General features: G+C 38.6%; 1 protein-coding gene across 2 annotated transcripts in view; it reads left to right on the top strand.

The window, feature by feature from the left end:
• Window positions 1–20,510, top strand: part of sesn1 (sestrin 1) — a 65,678-nt gene extending 45,168 nt beyond the window's left edge. Inside the window, exons 1-10 of one of the 2 annotated variants that reach the window (XM_034004677.3) lie at window positions 10,897–11,119; window positions 15,374–15,439; window positions 15,806–16,006; window positions 17,411–17,593; window positions 17,949–18,179; window positions 18,434–18,581; window positions 18,824–18,936; window positions 19,028–19,218; window positions 19,369–19,513; window positions 19,750–20,510. In XM_034004677.3, the coding sequence (XP_033860568.1) occupies window positions 11,018–11,119; window positions 15,374–15,439; window positions 15,806–16,006; window positions 17,411–17,593; window positions 17,949–18,179; window positions 18,434–18,581; window positions 18,824–18,936; window positions 19,028–19,218; window positions 19,369–19,513; window positions 19,750–19,836 (1,467 nt within the window). In that variant the 5' untranslated portion in view covers window positions 10,897–11,017 and the 3' untranslated portion in view covers window positions 19,837–20,510. Of the gene's footprint in view, window positions 1–10,896; window positions 11,120–15,373; window positions 15,440–15,805; window positions 16,007–17,410; window positions 17,594–17,948; window positions 18,180–18,433; window positions 18,582–18,823; window positions 18,937–19,027; window positions 19,219–19,368; window positions 19,514–19,749 lie in introns of those variants that run through there. The other variant, XM_034004676.3, reaches the window with a different exon arrangement.
• The last annotated feature ends 572 nt before the right edge of the window (window positions 20,511–21,082 follow it).

Genomic DNA, 21,082 nt, shown 5'->3' with positions numbered 1-21,082 from the left:
GCTGCTGTTTTGTTATTCCTAGTTTTGGGGGGGGGATCTAGTAAAGCTTCTACAGGGCACTACAGAGCCCTGCAGCAAGGGAGCAAGGTTGTCTTGTTGGCTGGCTTGTTCCGCTGTTGGATGGGAACTGGACACCATGCACCGATTCAAGTGTCTGTGTTTTTGCTTATTCTTCATATTTCTTGGTTTACAGCTATAATTAGAATTTCTTCACTCTTTTCACTTCTGCATTTTTAAACCAAATCTGCAGGCAGATTTTTTTAAAAACTGATCTGTGTCGAACAACAATTTCCATGATTTCTATTTCTGGAATCACAGAAACCCCTGGAGAACCAAAATGCCATAGTTTTAACAATGCAGATAAGTTCCGGAACAGGGTCACTAGTAACTGCCCTGTGTGGAGATGCTGATTTAGAGATACTATCAGGTAAGCTACAGTACAGTAAATGTATTTTTCTGATGTTGCCCAAAAAATGCATGTACTGTTAAAAAAAAAAAATCCTTATAGATTTGGTGATCTGAAGTCCCTGCTGCTACATTACTTCTAAGGACAAACATTCAAATTATGAGGAATAAATATAGGCTACTTCTTATCTTTTCTGATTGTTTTTAAAAGTGCTGACTGGTTTCTAAAAAAGCCTTGTTAAATCTTGTAATATACCATGTAAACTGTGGTACATTGTATTCTTTAGATCCGCCCTTGGGAGACATCCACAATCTGACTGTGGGATTTTTTTTAAATTTTAATTTAACTATTTCAGATGGGTGTTATGCACTTTTGTTTTAACAGGCCTACTGAGAATTGTATGAATGGACCCGCATGAGGCTATTTAAAAAATACCCAGAAAAAAGTGAGGCTACCATTTGTATTACTGAATGATTTAATGTTCATATTGGTATTAGTATTAGGTTTGTACAAATTCACAGTGCTAGAATTATGAATGTTTCTGTTTGTTTTATTTTTATTTTATTTTTTTTTTTAATACCCCTATCGGTTAAATTTCTGAATCTAGATTATCTGACTATTGCAAACATTGCTGTGAAGTTTTTATTCTCGTGCTGAGATTTTGTCTGTTTTTGGCTACAGAGGGAAAACATTTCCAACATGACTCTTGCCTGCAGTATTATCTGTTTTAAAAAGTTAAATATTTCGCTTGAGTTTGAAAAAGTGAAGTTACTGTATGCCATCGTCTATTTTGGCTACAAATTATTTCTACAGATGTGCATATTGAGTTTTACAAACAAAAATAAAAAATGTGTAGCCTTATGGAGAATATATTGCAATAACAGTAGATTAGACACAGTCAAAGTTTTAAACCCAAAACCATTCCTTAGTTTCCACAACCCCCTATTGCGATTTCATTTCAACATATCATTTGTGTTTGAAGTACAAGACACACGTTTTTCATAACACCACCTGCACTGGATTTCAAGTTCTTTTGAAATGCCCGCAGGATCAGTTCGCTCACTTGTTTTTGAGATGTTTCTCAGAATACAGGCTTGTAGCTGTGCTTTTCAAACCATGTCTGAGGAACAGAAAAAAAATGGTTGGAGCCTGTCCTTGTTATTCAGCTCTCTGATTGGCTGGAGCCTGTTGCTAGGCTGATGTCATTGTTTTTTGGGTGAAGTTAAGAAGTCAAGTTCCAGCTGGTTCATAGAGTGACAGAAGTAAGCTTTACATTACACCCACTCTGTGGTTTTCAGTTTGTTAAAGTACAAGCCAAAAAGAGAATTGTCAAAACCTCTAACCCTTTCAGGGCCAAATAATGTTTCAACAGCTTATTTTATTGCATTGCTTGCATACATACAGAAATGCTCATTAACTAATATTTGATTGTAGTATTACACTAATTACTATGTATTGTGTATATATTGGTAATATACACAAGATATTGTAAACACTGGGTATACAAATCAAGGTGTCTTGTTACATAATGCACTCTTCAAAAGTCCAACAGTTCTGTACTTAAACCAATTTCAGTGTCCGCTTATACCAGCAGCAGCCAAGTGCCCACAGATGGAGTGTTTCTCTATCAAACCAGCTAGGGGCAGCACCACAAATATAGTGTTACCCAGGCTGCTGGAGTGCAAATCCCCGACAAATGGTATGAGCTAAGCCAACTGTCTGTAAAAGTATAGAACGGGCACATCACTGCATCTTGAACATGGGCAGCAGTGTGGAGTAGTCATTAGGGCTCTGGACTCTTGACCGGAGGGTTGTGGGTTCAATCCCCAGTGAGGGACACTGCTGTTGTACCCTTGAGCAAGGTACTTTACCTAGATTGCTCCAGTAAAAACCCTACTGTATAAATGGGTAATTGTATGTAAAAATAATGTGATATCTGTATAATGTGAAATAATGTATAATGTGATATCTTGTAACAATTGTAAGTCGCCCTGGATAAGGGCGTCTGCTAAGAAATAAATAATAATAATAATATTTGGAGTTTTTATGGCAAGATAAACCATTATTTTAATTTAACATACTGCTATTACTACAGAACAGCTGATCTTATTTTACAACTTTACAGCAAATGCTTTAAAGAGAGACTGCAAGAATGTACACTTGGCTGTTTGGATAATGTTCAGCCTACAGATGACAAATAGAGGAAATGTACCTAACCTTGAGAAACAACTCTCAGTACTCAATACTGTCACCCTATAATCCTACACTACCCTTGTACAGTATTTCAATATTAAGGACTATTCATTTTAAGTACATTGCTAATTCATTGCACCAATTTGGGAAAGGGTTCATTTTTAATATTTCTGTTTATCTGTCTTTGCTTTAGAAACTGCTGCTTAACCATGTTAACAACACATTCCTATAAGTTTCTCACTGGAATTTAAGACCATATATCTGAATGCGTATATGACTACCGCAAGGCTGTTTTTATCATTTCACAGTTACTTTAAAAAGCTCATATAAATGATACATGTTCATTCTGGCCACAAAGAGCATGTCACTGTTATTGCAGGCTTGTTTGTTTTGTATTTATATATCAATTTAAGGTACAGGGAAAGCTAATTGTGTAGTTTTTATGAAACATGTCAGGGAATTGTTAAAGCATTACTTATTAACGCACACACACACCAATTATGTCTGGCAAAGCTGTTCTAAATGCTGATACAGCTCTTCAGTAATTTTACCTGCTATGAATAAATGATTTTCAGAGATTTTTATATTGTAAGCAGTTCTGTTTTCTGGATAATTGACAGGCACTGAAAGTAACAAGAAGCATGGCAAGACTGAAACCATAACTATTGAAAGGGGTTAGCTTTGCCTGGTCTAAAAGGATAATGCTGCCAGTTACAAGTCCTTTTGTAGCCTGAAAAAAAGAATTATTTGGTGTATAGCGATGACCAAAAGTTTTGCATCGCCTATAGAATTAACATATTTTGCTTGATAAATAATGTTACTTTAACATATTGAATTACATACCACTTTGGAGTTTTACATATACTTAATGAAAATAGAAAAATGGGACATTTCGAAATCTAACATGAAATACTGTACCACTATTATGGCTTCCAGTATAAGTTTTGTAGTTTCTTTGATTATACAATGTTAAATAAAATATCTAAATTATGTTCATATATTTATTTATCTTTTTATTTTATTTTTTTATGTCTCAATCCTAAAATTCTGGATAATGCAAAACTTTTGGCCAGAGCTGTAGATTCAGCCTCTCTGTCTAGAGAGGATAGGCTATATCTGCTTTTCTTGCAGCTGTTAGAGATCATTCATTTTCAACGAGTCCTTTACAAAATGAACTGCTGTTAATTTTGAAAAGCACCAAATTCAGTTAGACAAAATAATGATTTCCCCTCAAATCTGACTATAACTTCTTCTAGTCCATTGGACTGTTTGAAACTCATCAGAGGGCCCTAATCGCTACTAAGTTCTTATTTTGCTTTGGAATACAATACATACGAATTTTGTAAATTACATTCTGTGAGTTTTTTTACTTTCTCTACTTTCAACTACTGCCTTTTTAATCGAGCTGTGCTGGAACAGTGGGTGTTTTTGTATCTGGAAGGGTTGCCTTCAAATTGAAAACCTGTGGTTCCTCGTGGGATTTGAAGCACTGTACACTGACCCACTTAAAAATGCTGACTCTGACAGTTTGAATTCCCAGGCTGTCACTTTCTGTTGGTCACAGCAATGTCTTTATTAAACAAAATGCATGAAGAATGCCACTTTCAAACCAAACTATGTTAGAGTTCACCAGATCACCTCTTTTGGTGTATTTACTAATTAGAATTCATGTGGAGTAAGTCTTGTAACTCCTTAATGTTAAATACTGTAACTTTGTGCTCATTGGACCACACTGGATATGGAATGTGTTAATATGGTGGCTGTGATAATCTTTATGTTTGTACCATCTGCCTATGGTGGTGTGTTATGTTAGTCTACAGAACGCAATTTTCTGTATTTAGATCAGATTTGTCAAGATATGTGAAGGGGATTTGTAACAGAGGGGTTTGTTTCGTGTGTGGGTCGTCACTGCAGAATAATGAGGCAGACACAGAGCAGTGGGTGTTGACACATCGTACAGGCATGCAGATTTAATAACACAGATCCCGACACTAGGGTACCAGCAATGGTAGCCCTAGTGTCCGATTTAATAAGGAAAACAAAACCAAGCCAAAAATAAAAGTTTGCCACACAAGGCGAGTGCTAGCCACACAAGGCGAGTGCTAGCCCCACTAAAACTAACATCCCGCTCCAGGAACCTACTACTCTACGCAAACCCTCTCTACACACTTTGGGATCAACCTCCCCTAAACTAACCTACTTCTGGACTCCGGGAGTCCCGACCATCTCCATTTTCCGTTTTCAAAGTAAGACCCAGTTCTTTTAAAACAGGACATTTTGGCCCTGACTTTAAAGGCAGTGTTGTTCTAGCCCAAGTCCATCGCTCTCCAGGCCTTGGTTAGTGTGCTGAGCCATTCAGCCTAAAGCTGTCTCCCAGCAGAGTACTGACTGAGGCTCCCCCTTTAAACAGCCTCGACGCTCACATAATGAACATGCTGAATGGAGACTGTGTGTGACTCGCGGCCATTGCGGGGGCTATTTGCGCACTGTGGTTTGATTTGCAAACTTTCTTTCCAAGAGATGTTCAGCAACACTTTCCCTTATTCACTTTTCATTTTAACAATTATTTCATGTTGGCATTTCCACAATGGCTATACCCTTTTTTTTCTCACTTTGATCACCTTGACACACGTTCATTTTGTATATGTAATTTACTGTAACAGCTGTCACATTTATTTGTCCTTTGCACAATGCAAAATACAGTGTTTTTTTTGTTTTTTTTTATTTATTTTTTATATAAAACAGGGTTGCGTTCCAGACCAGTGCTTTGCTATCTATTTGTAGCAGTACAAGGCTGGTTTTCTGCTCGATCAGTGTTTTTCTTGGACGCACCTCAGGTTATGGTATAGATTTATGGTTCTGTGTGTGTGTGGGTTATGTCGACACAAGTAGAAGTAACACATTGCTGGAAAGTTGTTTACCTGTTTGGTTTATTTTATTTATTTGTTTATTGTGCACCTCCTTTTCTAGAGTGTACATTTAATTAACAGTATCTTGAAAATACAACAATGGATTTCTTTCTGAGCCTGTCATCATTAAAACCCCTGAATTTTGTACAATATGAATGTTATCAATTAATCGTATCTTCACATAAAGCTTCAAACCAAAATGATATAGAAAATTGTAGGAGTATTTATTTCTGTGTTCTTGCTGGGGCTTCAGTCAAGTGTAATAGACTTGCTCATTTCACTGTGCCGAAAAACCTTTCCACTGTAGGACCACTTCAAAAAAAAATGTTGTTTTTGTGAATTGCTTAGCTGTAAATGAGCCTTCGGGCTCAATGGGCTCTACCCTGGATAAATAATAACGAGTAATGAAATGTGCCACATTTGTTGTGTGAATGGAGCCTAACTCACTGCACACTATGGCCTCTTAACTCCCCTAGTAAGGGATCCTTACCTTCAGTGATCTTCAACTCCGAAATAAGCACAAAGGTCATGGACACGGATTGATACGTTATCTTGGCTCATTTCAGCAGGCTTTTTAATAATACACTGAACCCCAGCTGTTCCACGAAAAAAATGAATTTGCATATTATTTGATCGCATCCCCTTGACCCCTTCCATCCCCTCTCCTCTTCCCGTGTTCAGTGTTCAGTGGACAGCTCCCACAACTCCCTGTAACTCCCTCCCCAGCTGTCTGATAACGATGGAGAAAAATCAGACCGCAGCTGTGGGGGAGAGAAGGCTGATAATGAGCACTGGCAGCAGTGCCTTCAGTGCGGCACAGGCTGCATAATTCCTCTGTGTTCTAAACACCAGACAAAAGCCTGGATTCTTGCACGAGTCAGACTTTGTATCCCGGTTAAGGGGGGTGGGGGTGGTTGGGGGGGGGCTGGAGAGATGTCTGCAAAACAAAAGCAGCCTCTAGGTTTTGTTCATCGTTCACCACTTTGTGCATTATCATGTCCTGGGGATTTGAAAAAATGATACCTTTCTGTGTACAATGTATTAATTACAGGCAGGAATGAAGGAACCATACACCCACAGTTCTATCTAATGGCAGATTTTCTATGAGGTCATCTTAAGAAGGAGGGTTGTTAATTGCACATTGTGCATCAACCCACTTTGCCTAAATCAAGTACAAAGCAAATTCATGGTTGTTTTGATGTGTTTTTCTCTTTCTTTTTTTCTTCTTTTTTTTTTTTTTTTTTTTTTTTTTTTTTTTGTAAGCCAAGCACAAATTGCCTAACAAGTCGAGTCAAATATAAATGCTCTATGCTTGCTTGGGATATCAGACATGAAAAGAAAAGCACTTTCTTCTTTTTTTTTTTTTTTTAATTTTGAATATACAATTATTTTTAGGCTCAGCTTACCGCTACCACCCCCGCACTGACTCGGGAGCGGCGAAGACGAACACACGCTGTCCTCCGAAGTGTGTGCCGTCAGCCGACCGCTTCTTTTCACACTGCAGACTGACCATGCAGCCACCTCAGAACTACAGCGTCGGAGGACAATGCAGCTCTGGGCAGCTTACTGGCAAGCCCGCAGGCGCCCGGCCAGACTACAGGGGTTGCTGGTGTGCAGTGAGCCGAGGACACCCTGGCCGGCCCTAGTTTCAGCTTTCTTGCAGAGGGCAGCAGGTTTTCCTCAAGGACTTCTCTGTACTTTGCTCCATTCATTTTCCCTTCTATCCTGACAAGTGCCCCAGTCCCTGCCGATGAGAAACATCCCCATAACATGATGCTGCCACCACCATGCTTCACAGTAGGGATGGTGTTCTTTGGGTGATGCGCTGTGTTGGGTTTGCGCCAAACATAACGCTTTGCATTTAGGCTAAAAAGTTCCATTTTAGTTTCGTCAGACCACAAAACTTTTTGCCACAAAACATTTTGGCTACAGAATCTCCTGAGTGTTTTTTGTGCATACTTCAAATGGTATTCAGGGTGGGCTGTCTTGAGTAATGGCTTCCTTCTTGCCACCCTACCATACAGGCCAGATTTGTGGAGTGCTTGGGATATTGTTGTCACATGCACACTTTGACCAGTCTTGACCATAAAAGCCTGTAGCTCTTGCAAAGTTGCCATTGGCCTCTTGGTAGCCTCTTTGATCAGTCTCCTTCTTGCTCGGTCATCCAGTTTGGAGGGACGGCCTGATCAAGGCAGGGTCTTGGTGGTGCCATACACCTCCCACTTCTTAATAATCATCTTGACCGTGCTCCAAGTTATATTCAAGGCCTTTGATATTTTTTTATACCCATCCCCTGATCTGTGATTTTCAACAACTTTGTCCCGGAGTTCTTTTAAAAGCTCCTTGGTGCTCATGGTTGAGTCTTTGCTTGGAAATGCACTACCCAGCAGAGGGAACCTACAGGAACTGCTGAATTTATCCTGAAATCATGTGAATCACTACAATTTAACACAGGTGGTGGCCACGGTGTGTGATTTTGAAGGCGATTGGTTACACCTGAGCTCATTTAGGATTGCTATTACAAGGGGGGGTGGACACTTATCCAACCAAGCTATTTCAGTTTTTATTTTCAATTAATTTTCTACACATTTATTTTTTTCACTTGGAAGTTGTGGGGTAGGATGTGTAGATAAATGAAAATATATATATATATATATATATATATATATTTTAATGCATTTTAATTCCAGGCTATAAGGCAACAAAAGGTGAAAATTTTGAAAGGGGGTGTAGACTTTCTATACACACTGTAAGTGTTGGCGGTAGCGTTCCTCTCATTTTAGGCTTCTTTCTGTGTCATTTACAGTTCATCTGGTTTGTTCTTGTGTAGAGGTTGAACTACCTCGTTTTGGTCTTGTGGTTAAACCAGATGGTGTGGTCGGTGGTGGAGTGGTCTCTCTCTCTTCATGCAGTTGTGCCTTATTGCAAGGTAATGTATTGGAGCAAGTGCCTTGCAACACTGATCATTTCCTTTTTTTTTTTTTTTTTTTTTTTTTAAATATATAAAGTAATTCAACATTTAGTCAAATCACTTTTGAGGGGCAGAAAAACTTAAGTGGCCTGCTGGCAACAGCAGTGGAGTTTCAGAGACTGTTCTTCAGTTCAGTTGTGTGATTAAGAGACCGGAGGTTTATTTATTTATTTATTTTATTATTATTATTTTTTTTATTTCTTAGCAGACGCCCTTATCCAGGGCGACTTACAATTGTTACAAGATATCACATTATTTTTACATACAATTACCCATTTATACAGTTGTGTTTTTTTACTGGAGCAATCTAGGTAAAGTACCTTGCTCAAGGGTACAACAGCAGTGTCGCACCCCACCCCACCCCACGACCCTCCGGTCAAGAGTTCAGAGCCCTAACCACTACTCCACTGCTGCTATTTAAGTTAATTGGTCTCATAATGGCCCCACGTATGTTGATGTTTATCATTTTACCTTTCACTACAATGACAGCCTATTTGTGTACAGTAGGCAGAGTTAAGCCTTAATTCTAAGCAGATGTCAGTAGCGGTTAATGTTTAGGTTGATCCTTTTTTTTTTTTTTTTTTTTTTAATTCTAATCCCTGCAGCAGGTTCAAAATATTGGTGTCAGTGTAGTTCCATAGTATCACACAAAACATGTGAATGGAAATGTATGTAAGCGAGTTCATTGGCGTAAGCTCAGTGCTGATAGCATAGCCAGTAAGGAGAATTTTCAGGCTATGCTGTAACAGTGCCACAGATATTGTTCTACTAGCACACTGTTGTCCCCAAACATTTGTATCCCTTGAACCTTTTATGGGACAGAAATGTGTTCCAGCTAGTAATAAAACTCTGCTGGGTGCAGTACCATAATGACTAGGAACCTCTTGTTTCCCTTACTTGCTATGAACAAAATGTTCGTTTTAAAGGTGTCTTGTTTGTTTAAGCAAAGGCAAGATAACATAGAGCTCTTAGATTTACAATTGTTCTCTTATCAGTATTTAATTTAATGTTCAGGGTAACTGTCAGTATACAAGTATTGATGTACAGTAATCCTAAGAGGTTAGCCTTTGTACTGTATCTACCGGTACTGTTGAAGTTAAGCTGCCATTAATGCAGCCCAGGCCTAGTCAGCCCTCACTCACGAGAAAGTAGCAGTCAAGCTATAATGGTGTCCAGAAGAGTGGGTAGAATGACCCTAGAGTGAAATAAAATGAAATTCCTTTGCTTGCTGTCACTACGTACAAAGATTTGCACCTTTCCTCTGCAGCTTAACTACTAGTGCTGTCACTGGAACCACATTGTCATGAGAAATGCCGCAGTGACAATGAAAACAAATGTCAGCCTTCGGCTATTTGCATACTCTCTTTTGTGAAAATCTTCACTTGATGTCAATTCTGTTCAGTCACACAGTGTACCTGGTCTATCTCTTTAGCGGAGCTTGGTATGTCAACAGCCCTCTAGAAGGGTAAGATCATCTCTTTGCATAAAGTGGGTGGTTTCAATATCTGTGTGTTTATGCCAGATGGGAAAGGGGTGTGTGTATTTTATTTGTATTTATTTATTTATTATAAAATAAGAATATATCTATTCTTAAAAAGCAAACCCGAAACGGAATATTTATAATGCTGTACTGTACACAGTACAAGCTACACAGGCCCAACCACTCCAAATTTTCCCACGTCCACCTCTCCGCATGTCTCACTTATATTTTACCATGTACATACCGGGGATGTAGGTCACCATAGTGATATCTCTAATTGTATATTTACAACCCTGTCTGAAGTATAATATTTGATTTGTCTTGATTAGGACAAGAAAGAACACTTTTTTTTGTAGGTTTTTTTTTTTTTTTTTTTCCTCCTAAAATATATTTCTTTATTATACTACAAAATGCTTTACTGCTTACTGTAGCATAAAACAAGGTATGATGGTACATACTTTGTTTTTGATTTCTTTATAGATTTATATAGAATAATATTATTTTATTTTGTAGATTCATATGGGTTATAAGTAAGTGTTGGTGTCATTAGTGCATTGAAATTAACATTTAAAAGCACACGCTGTCAAAAACTAATTCTTTATGTACTGTGGCTAAGTGTAGCGTCGCAGTCAAGGGCTCATTATGTCCCGCTGGTTCCTTTGTTGAAGTGGAAGGGTTGTTGATCGTTTCATTCTCTGCAGCAAAAATAACAGACTCCCTGTGTCATAGTGTGCCCACCCTCTCATTGCACAGTAAGTCTGATTGGATCACTGTCTTGCAGCTTTCCTCTGTGAGTTGCCAAAGTTACTGTCAGTCGAGGGGTGTGGCGGATATAATATATGCAGGACTTGTTTACCCTGACGCCCGTGCGGCTCTGATTGGTCACTGTTGGGGAAACGTCATTTTTAGAGCATGTCATTTATTTGCCGTTAACAGAGACTCAGAAGCAGTCCGCTCAAGAGCGCGTCCTGAAGCGAAGCAGTAGCAAATAGAAGTTTAAAAAAAAAAAAAAAAAAAAAAGGTGATACTTGTACGAAACGGTAGTCAAGACAGTAAGGATGAGACATGCAACGAGAACAAACAAAGCAGTAGAAACTACTTCTCTGGTAGTTAGCGATTTGTTGAAGATTTGCGCACACTGTAAAGGGCTTTGCAAAAAGGTAAGAAATTTGTCAAAATGACAATACCTAATAATTGTAGCTCCAAGACAACCCGTCACAGATGGTAGTTTTCAAAACACTTAACAAATGGAAATACTGTTTTATTTATAAAAAAAAAAAAAAAAAAAGCCATGCAATTTAGAGAGTTGATTGTGGCTGTGTAAACGACGTGCGTTCATTAACGTTTTAAAATGATTGGATCAGTCTGTAATACATGTTATTGGAGTATTTTAACACTATCTTCCTCTGTTGAATGAGTACTTTAAAAAAATCTCAGCGATCTTTAAATCTTGTACTGTGAACATTCCGATAGCTATCCGCTAGATAGGACTAGGTATGTACTGCTTAGTGCTAGTCGTAGTGCGTGTGGCATATTTGTTTGGCGAGACAAGAATGACAGATAAGACTAGTGTAACTGAAGCAATACTAAAACAGATGTAGTGATTGTCTATATGCGTGTAAGTATGCTTTGTATTTTGCTACGAAGCTTGGGCATTTTAAGTGGGCTCCGTTTGAGTACGACGAGACGCCTTGGTGAATGGTGACAGATGGAATATTGATAGATATTAATTCATATATTCATTCAGATAATTAATAACGCATGCTATTCTGAAATACAATCGACTGTTAGTCTTTACGGTCATAACTAGTTCCTAACTTTATTATTACAATTAATAGATTTCAAGTTTTAAGTTAAAAAAAAAAAAAAAGCTGCCATAACTAATATTAAAATCACTGACTAATTAAAAAGGAAAGACGATTTTTTTTATAAAGACGTTCACTGTCCTTTTTTAATCATTTATTGCAGTCTAGTACAATAATAATAATAATAATAATAATAATAATAATAATAATAATAATAATAATAATAATAATGCGGATGTACAGTACTACCAGTACGATTTTTATTCCCTCGAAGGCAGATGATTCTGCTGCTGCCAATAATGTTCATTATGTATTGATGTCACTGTTTACTTTTTATTACTGTTTCATACACTTTGTTAGGTCAGCATATAATGATCCATTCTTTCCCAGCACTAGGCTTACTGAATTATATACATTAAAACGGCAGTTATGGTTTGTTGCTATAAATAAATAAATAAATAAATAAATAAATACAAATATTATTATTATTATTATTATTATTATTATTATTATTATTATTATTATTATTATTATTATAGTAAACAGGACTGGGTGAGTTTATGGCACAGGCAGTTCAAGTGCCAGGCTTTAACCACTGTACTCTCTCTGACCTGATACCACAGGACCATAATTACAGGATTTGTGGGTTTTTGGCCAGCTAAATGAGTCATTTGTAGAAGAAATAACCTTAAGAATTCAAAAGCTTAGTCTGCATTCTGAAATACCACTGTACATGGTGAACAGGCAAGGGCAGAATTAGCCTAAGTGATAATTCCATACTGTACCTAGAACACTGTTCAGGGTTAGAAACTAACACAATGGCAGTACTAGTCCTAAGAACTAATACCTTTTCCTAAGGACTAGTACCTTTTGAAACTTACTAGTCCTTATGTAAACTTACTAGTCCTGTTGTGAAATTCCTGAGTCAGAATCTACAACAGCTGTTGGGGTCCCTAAAATGTTAGGCTTATATTTTATTTTCCTAGAAAACAAACACTTGCTGATTTATTTGTATTTTTATTTTTATTTATTGTATTAAATAAACAGATACAATAAACATTAATGCTCATTCCCAGATTCACTGATTGGGTTTCTGCATCTCCCTTCCCCACATTCCAAACCCTGTGTGTCAAGTCTGTGTGGACGACACAGTTGACAGCATATTCTCTGAAGGCGTAGACTTACTGCAGCCAGTCAAATTGTGAAAGCCAGGTTTCTTGTGCTGCTTCTTTTTGCTGTCATTCCTTGTGTTTGCGAGTCATGTCTTCAATCTTTTTTCTTTTGTGGGGGGTGGTGGGGGGGGGGTCGCAACCCAGTATAAATCTCCACATTTTTGTAAAATTACATTGCACTTACTTCAATGTAATTTTCAATGTAAACTTCAAAGATGCAAGACACTAATTTATTCATCACCGTGGTTTAAAAGTGAACTTTCGGTATTATAAACTAAATCTAATTTTCAGACATCAAAACAGTATAAAAATGTAAAAACACAAAACAGATCCAGTGAATAGCCATTTCCTCACATTAAGTTGTTTTGAAACTGACCATATGAAATTATTGCTCTAATATTTTACACTAAATCTTAAGACATAGTTCAGCAACCATCCCTTTAATATTTTGCACCGATTTAAAGACCGACCTACCAAATAAGTGTGTGTTCAAGCAATTGGGCATATAAAAAAAAAAAACGTAATTGAAAAAATTAAACGTAATGTAAGAAAATTGACGTTTTTATAATGTTTTGATGTCTAAAAAGTACATTTTGTTTATATTGAAAGCTCCTGGTTAAACAATGCTGAGGAATAAATTAATAGCGTGAATACAGACAAAATTCAATGAAGGGCTGATGCATAGGTGGTGCATGAGTCTTTCGTTTGGGGAGGCTAGTGCACACTTTTCCCCCTGGATTTATTGAACCCTCCAATGAACAGTTAGATGCACACACAAGCCGACTCACGCGCCGCCTATGCATCAGCCCTTCATTGAATTTTGTCCGTACTCACGCTATTAATTTATTTCTTAGCATTGTTTAACCGTGGACTTTCAATGTGTGTGCGTGTGTATTCGTAATCTGGCACCACAAACAGTGTTCTGAAAGGTGGCATTTGTTCAAACAGTCGAAGGAAGTATGTTCTGACTGTAGCGTCACAGTTATTAAATTCTTACAAAGCGGTGGTGCGTGAAAACAGACAGTATGCTACGAAAATGTTTTGCCATAAGTTCTGTAAAATCAGATTCAGATCAAGCTGTTTGTATAGGTAACAGCAATTTGAATAAATGTAGAAATTATGAAGAGGATGTTCGAGGCAAGGGAATGAGTGAAAAGGATTCAGAGTTTTCGTCGGCTGCCTCCTGCAGCGGTATGGGGGGCTCAGATCGGCGGGAAGAATGGACGTTGAAATGCCAACTAAATCCTGTATGTGTACTACAGTGTTGATTTTGATATCTCAGCTGCCCTTGCGGTCTGGCGGTTGAGCAGTAGGAAAAGGATAAATATGTTCATTAGACCAGCTTTGCGCGCTTGCGGGGAAAAAAAAATCGATCTTCTCTCAAATATTTGTGTTGGTCAGAACAATTTCTTGTGAGGGTTTGGGCAATTTATTTTGGGGAGGCTAAGCCTCCCCAAGCCTCTTATACGTGCCGCCTATGGTCTGATGCATTTGCATATCTCAAAATAATGAAAAATTCGGCATGACCAGGGTAAATGAAGGGAGGTTTCAGTTCTTAATGCCTGCTTTGTAAGCATTTATGAATGTTTGTTCACCATTGCTACACCCGCTTTGAAAATGGACTTTAAAAAAAAAAAAAGGGGGGGGGGGGGTTAGCATGTACAAAAACAGCACGTTATGCAATTGCCTTTTAATAAAGTTGATTTAAATGAGAAACAAACGAATGTTGCACGGCCAGATGAATACAAATAAAACAACAATTTTTATAATTCGCGTCTCGGACAATCAGTAATGACGTGTGTTTGGTTGTGAAGTGAAAATGAACAAAGGTGATCATGCTCAGGAATTGCTATTAAACATAAAGTATTGTGTATTTAAATCAAATTGGAATTCTGAGAAATACTGTACATAACTGCGATTTGATATATTTTGATATGAATCTATAGTTTCAATGGCATGTGTCACACAGAAGTGCTGATAGAGCTTAGTTGTGGTTCTGGTTGCAGCAGCCCTCCATCTCTGCTTTTTTAGAGGTTGATGTTCTTACTCTGTTGATTTCCTGACAGATGTAGACGCTCAATTTGTCAGAGCGCTGAAGTATGAAACCCAAGACACTATAAGTGTCAAAACCTCATTCTCACTGGAGTTGAACTGTACTCCGTGTCCTAGGCATCGGGCCAAGTGGTTTCCACCAACGGTAGTACTTCAGCTGTTTTTATTGTCCCTTTTAGATCTTTGTTTAAAGCAACGTGTTTTACACCATTGATCTCTGTGCAGAAAGTTGCAGTGTATCTAGGTCACTATACCACTTAATGTTTGAACTTCAAAACTTTAAAGGTTTAGGATGTTTCATGATGACTACCATGAATACAAAAGTATTTACACAGGTAAAATCATTTATTTTATTCTTAACGTTAACTTTTTTTTTTTTTTTCAGGACATTGGTGTTCGAATTCCAAGGCCACTGGGACAGGGACCAAGCAGATTTATCCCTGAAAAAGAGGTAAATATCTTGAATAAATAAATTTGAGTCTGATGGAGACAAGACCAGTGGTTTGCTGGTGCTGGGCATCAGCGAATGGTGATGGGATTTAGGCTTTTATGTAACAGTCCTGTGAGACCTGTTTTGGTTTTTGGTTTTGATTTGGTTCCAGACACAGGGCACTGCAGTTAAGTGACTCCTGCAGTCCATGCTTTAGTCTATTCCTTTCCAATACTGCGAAGCTCAGTAAAACATTCTGTTTTATTTAACACATTTAATTTTGAGTTAAGGATTTACATTTTTTGAAAGTGTAATTTAAAAAAAAAAAAAAAAAGGCATTGTAGTTTTTTAAAATTGTAGTCCGATACCTGTTTTCCTTTTTGACAGATACTTCAAGTAAGTAAAGTGAATGCTAAGACGCAGGTGATTTTTGAAGACGCCTTTGCTGCCTTGGGTCGCCTTGACAACATTTCTCTGGTAATGGGGTTCCACCCTCAGTACCTGGAGAGCTTTCTTAGGACACAGCACTACCTGCTGCAGATGGATGGTCCCCTTTCACTCCATTGCCGGCACTACATTGGGATCATGGTGAGTGCAGACAGAGTGCTCAGATTATTCCATGGCCAGTGGTGTTTATCTTAAGGTTGGTTCATATTTCAGGTCCGACCCTGTGCAACAGGTCGTAATTACGTCCTCCACACTCTTGTGACGTGCGTCTTCGTTGGAAAGTTGTACAGCCTTTTCTCATGCGTCTGCGACCTGAAGTCGCATGGGATCGGATAATGTTGAAAAATGTCAGCATTTGCTGCATGGTTGTATGCTGGTAACCATCATGGAGCAAGACTTGAAGGAACTTTTTTTTTTGTTTGTTTGTTTATTTAGTCATCGCCAATGGTTTTTACTCCGGTTTTCTCCCCAATTTGGAATGCCCAATTATTATTTTTATTCCAGTTCACCGCTGCAACCCCCCGGCGACTCAGGAAATGGAGGCTGAAACACGTGTCCTCTGAAAAGTGTTCCTGCCAATCCGTCATTTTTCACACTGCGTATCCACAGCGAAGCCACCAGACCCATAGTGCTGGAGGACAACACAGATCTGAATGGCTCCACTGCAGGCGCCCCGCGGTGAACCGTAGATTGCCCTGCCGACCAAAGCCCTCTCTACCTGGGTGGTGCTTGACCAATTGTGTGCTGCCCCCTAGGAACCCCCTGTCACGGTCAGCAATTACATAGCCTGGATTCGAACCTGCGGTCTCCAGGCTATAGGGCTTATCTTGCACTCCACGCGGAGCACCTTTACTGGATGCACCACTCAGTAGCCCCAGGAACTTTTAATAGAAGAAGTTTGTAAACCTCCACATTTAAATAACCCCTCACTAAAAGAATACAGAGATGCCCAAATAATAGAAACATTGTTGATGTGTATTATATTCAGAAAAAATAGAAAAGGACTGGAGAGAGTGTAAAGCCCTATGGAGAAAACTGTGTGATAGATTTGTGAAGAGTGGAGTCGGAAGCTCGTGGCCACACTTTGCAGGAAATTGCCAGTAGGTATTTTTTGCGTTGAAGCAATGGTCCCAATCTGTTTAACAGATCATCAAACCTTTCACCTGTCATTCTAAAATACCTAAAATATCTCTCACTGTCACATACCTGCATCTCTGTATAAAATCCTCCCTTTTGGATTATCTGTTTATTGAGAGGACGGATGTACCAACAACGTCGCTTTCTAATTTTTTCTTTTTTTTTTTCTTTTTAAAAACCTCCTTGTATAAGGTACAAACTCGGAACATAAAATGTCAATTTTTTCAATTCCACCAATGTAGTCTGTATTTAAAGTATCAACGACAGCTGTGCAGTAAAAAGGGCTGTGACACAATGCGTTCTTCGTACAGCAAATAGTGAAGCTGTCTGTGCCTGACACATCGCATTAATCTGAAGCAGCCCTTAGTGGCTCTTTGTGTTAAATTACATGGTTTTTATTTGTTTCAGGCTGCAGCCAGGCATCAGTGCTCCAATCTGGTGAACTTGCACGTGAATGATTTCCTTCAAGTGGGAGGGGACCCCAAGTGGCTGAATGGTTTGAAAGATGCCCCACAGAAGCTGCAGCATTTGGGGGAGCTGAATAAAATACTGGCCCACCGACCTTGGCTTGTCACAAAAGCTCACATCGAGGTATGAATTCAAAGCAGCTTTCTCGAACGAAACCACAGATGACAGTTTCCTGTATTTAAGATAATGTGCAAACAATAAAGTGGGGCTTCTTGTCATAAACTAGTCCAAATTTTATCTTCCTTGAATCTGTACATTATTAACAAGCACTGCCATTCCTTTTTTTCTGATAAAAGGTGACCTTTCTTCCTTTGAACTCTCAACTTAGCCATTTGATTTGAGAGTGTAGCCCATGGCAAGGAACATGTATTTTTATGATGCACTGTGACTGAACTGTGTATGACTGACCGAAATGGAAATCGCAATTGCTGGAAACAACATATGATCTTACTATCTTTTTTTTGTGTGTTTTTCATAGCAACTGTTGAAGGCTGAAGAGCACAGCTGGTCCCTGGCCGAGCTCATTCACGCAGTGGTCTTGCTCACACACTACCACTCGCTGGCCTCCTTCACGTTCAGTTGTGGAATCAGCCCTGAAATCCACTGTGACGGAGGGCACACTTTCCGACCCCCTTCCATCAGCAACTACTGCGCCTGCGACATCGCCAATGGAAACGGGACGCTGGACGAGATTCAAGGCAACCATGCGGTGAGTGTGTGAGGAACCTATCTTTTAGTGACATACTTTTACTCCTTTAAACAGTGCCATACCTCGAGTCCCAAATAACAAGAGAGACATCTGTGCATTGCTTCCACTTTACAGCCAGCCTCCACTGTGGAGTCTTAACATTGTCATTGCAGCTTCTGACCCATGGAAGTGTTTATTTTTCTTGTTAATTATCTGCATTCAGCTGCTATCACAGAGCGTGGAGAGTAAATCTGTACATTGTCTTTGTTTTCCAGTTGACTGACACCCCTTGTGAGGTGGAGGCACTAATGGAGAAGATGAAGCAGCTACAGGAATGCAGAGATGAGGAAGAGGCGAGTCAAGAGGAGATGGCAACCCGCTTCGAGAGGGAGAAAACTGAAAGCATGCTGGTAGCCGCTGCAGGTGAGAAGAAATCTCCACCATCTAGGTGTGTGTGTGGTGTACTAAAAAAATACAAAAAAATGTATTTGGTTTAACCTGAAACTCCTGTGTTGAATTGGAAGGGTAAATGTATCGCTTGCTTATAACGTTGGAGAATTAAAAATGCAGTCTAAGCCATAAATAACTAAAACCTGATTTGGTTTTGCACTTTAAAATTGCACCTATTGCAAATTCTGAATGTTGTGCTCTTTTATGTTCTACAGAGGATGAAGATTCAGTGCCAACCAGGGACGTCTCCCGTCACTTTGAAGACCCGAGTTACGGATACAAAGACTTCTCAAGACGCGGGGAGCATGTGCCTACGTTTCGTGCTCAGGTAAGATCTTCAGACACAGACAGCAGTTCTGTAAATACTAGTCTAATTGAAACGGCACTGACCTGAAGTGATTTGAATTGTTAACTTGCAGGACTACAGCTGGGAGGACCACGGCTACTCCTTGGTGAATCGTCTTTACCCTGATGTGGGTCAGCTGCTGGATGAGAAGTTCCAGATCGCATACAACTTAACATACAACACCATGGCGATGCACCAGGACGTGGACACCTCCATGCTGAGAAGGGCAATCTGGAACTACATCCACTGCATGTTTGGAATAAGGTTAGTTTGCGTTAAACAACAAATATTAGATACATATCTAGTACCCCAAGGCATCTAATATGGAAACCAATTTTGCATAAAAGAAAAAAAACAACCAGAACCACCCTGCAGCTTCCTGAAGTGTTTTTATTTCCCTTTTTTTCCCCACAGATACGACGACTATGATTATGGGGAAATCAATCAGCTGTTGGATCGCAGCTTTAAAGTTTACATCAAGACCATGGTCTGCAGCCCGGAGAAGACCACCAAAAGAATGTATGACAGCTTCTGGAGGCAATTTAAACACTCTGAGAAGGTGAGGATTCTTTTTGTTCTCTGATTTTATTAGTTAGTTTGTCAGGAAAATTAATCATTTTCCCTGTGCTTACTCAATTTTAAAACATTTTACATTTTATAATTAGATTTTATAAAATCTGGAATGAAACAGAGCACCTCTTTATTTAGTGTTTTGTATATTTATTTTTTTACTTTGTTGGTCTTAACTATATTATTAAAGGGAAAGAACAAATATGTATTTATTATGTTTTGTAGGTACATGTAAATTTGCTTCTTATGGAAGCTCGTATGCAAGCAGAGCTGCTCTATGCTTTAAGAGCAATTACTCATTATATGACATGAAGTGCTATTTTGGGACGCGTCGAGGGAATCTGACTGGTACGTACTGTAGATCTTCATTGTGGATGCTGAGTCACCTGAACCAGGAGTTGGTTAACTGGCTGTGAATTCCATTGTGCCATAATGTGCTGTGGATGCATCAAGGCTAATACTCTGAGGTTGGCTTCAGCGGAAGGTATGGATAGACGACTGTGTGAAGAATCAGCAAACTTCAGTATTCAGTTTCATCTGTACAACATGTGCAACTTTTAAGTCTTTGTAGCAGTGCACCGAGCTGCATTGAGTATTTAATATCATTGTATTGTGTTTAACGTTGATATTGAAACAGGAGTTTAAATGCATTAATCGGTGAAAGAAATGGGGCTTTGAAATGTGTGCTTGATGTGTAATGTGAAGATGCAGCTACTGTACTCTTCCTTGTCAGTGGAATTGTTTGACCACTGGCTGTCCATGTAAGCTAAAACAAATGAAAGTGAAAAAAACACTGCAACTGAGCCTGTCTGGTGTTGACTGTAAGAAACAGCTGGTATTGTATTGTGAATTATTGTATTCCTTTTTTTTTGGCTAAAACTTTGGAATTTTAAAACTTCTCAATTTGCAATTTGAAGCGTGAGACCATTTCTGCTGTATGTGTGTGTGTGTATATATATATATATATATATATATATATATATATATATTAAAATAAAAATGTTTGAAGAAACTTTTGTTGTAATTTCGCCTTCTCATAAGAGAAGTGGATTTGTTACATATTGGGGGGGGGGGGGTGTTCTTCCCTGTGTCTTCCGTAGATGTTCATCTAACATTAACATAGTTATGCATTACAATTTTTGAATACCTAGTTATATGCTCTATGTAGGCAGAATTTATTTTGCACGTATCCTCCCTTTGATGCTGCTGTGTGTTTTGTTCTTGGCAGCAGAGCTTAAGGGAGAGTGGTATTATATTGATTGAGTCTTTTGAGATGCCAGTTTCACCAAGGTTGTGTGAGCTTACCCATCAACGGCTTTCATGACAAAGCTAGTAAATCAGGATTTGTATGATAAAAAATAGCCAATACTATACTTGATTTGAAGATGACCATCAATGTCTAAACAAATGATTTAAAAATACATAAAAATGCTTGTACTAAACCTATAAAAGCTGAAAAGACTTTTCAAAATTGAAGATGTTGGTATTGGCAATTGAAATAAAGCAGTCCATGGGAAACAATGTTTGTTTGTGTTTTCATTGAATGACATTCAGTATT

The sequence above is a fragment of the Acipenser ruthenus genome, chromosome 5 (genome assembly GCF_902713425.1).
Source record: "Acipenser ruthenus chromosome 5, fAciRut3.2 maternal haplotype, whole genome shotgun sequence".
NCBI classification, from domain to species: domain Eukaryota; kingdom Metazoa; phylum Chordata; class Actinopteri; order Acipenseriformes; family Acipenseridae; genus Acipenser; species Acipenser ruthenus.
Note: the sequence above shows the minus strand (reverse complement) of the source record. Positions and strands in the feature narration are given on the sequence as shown.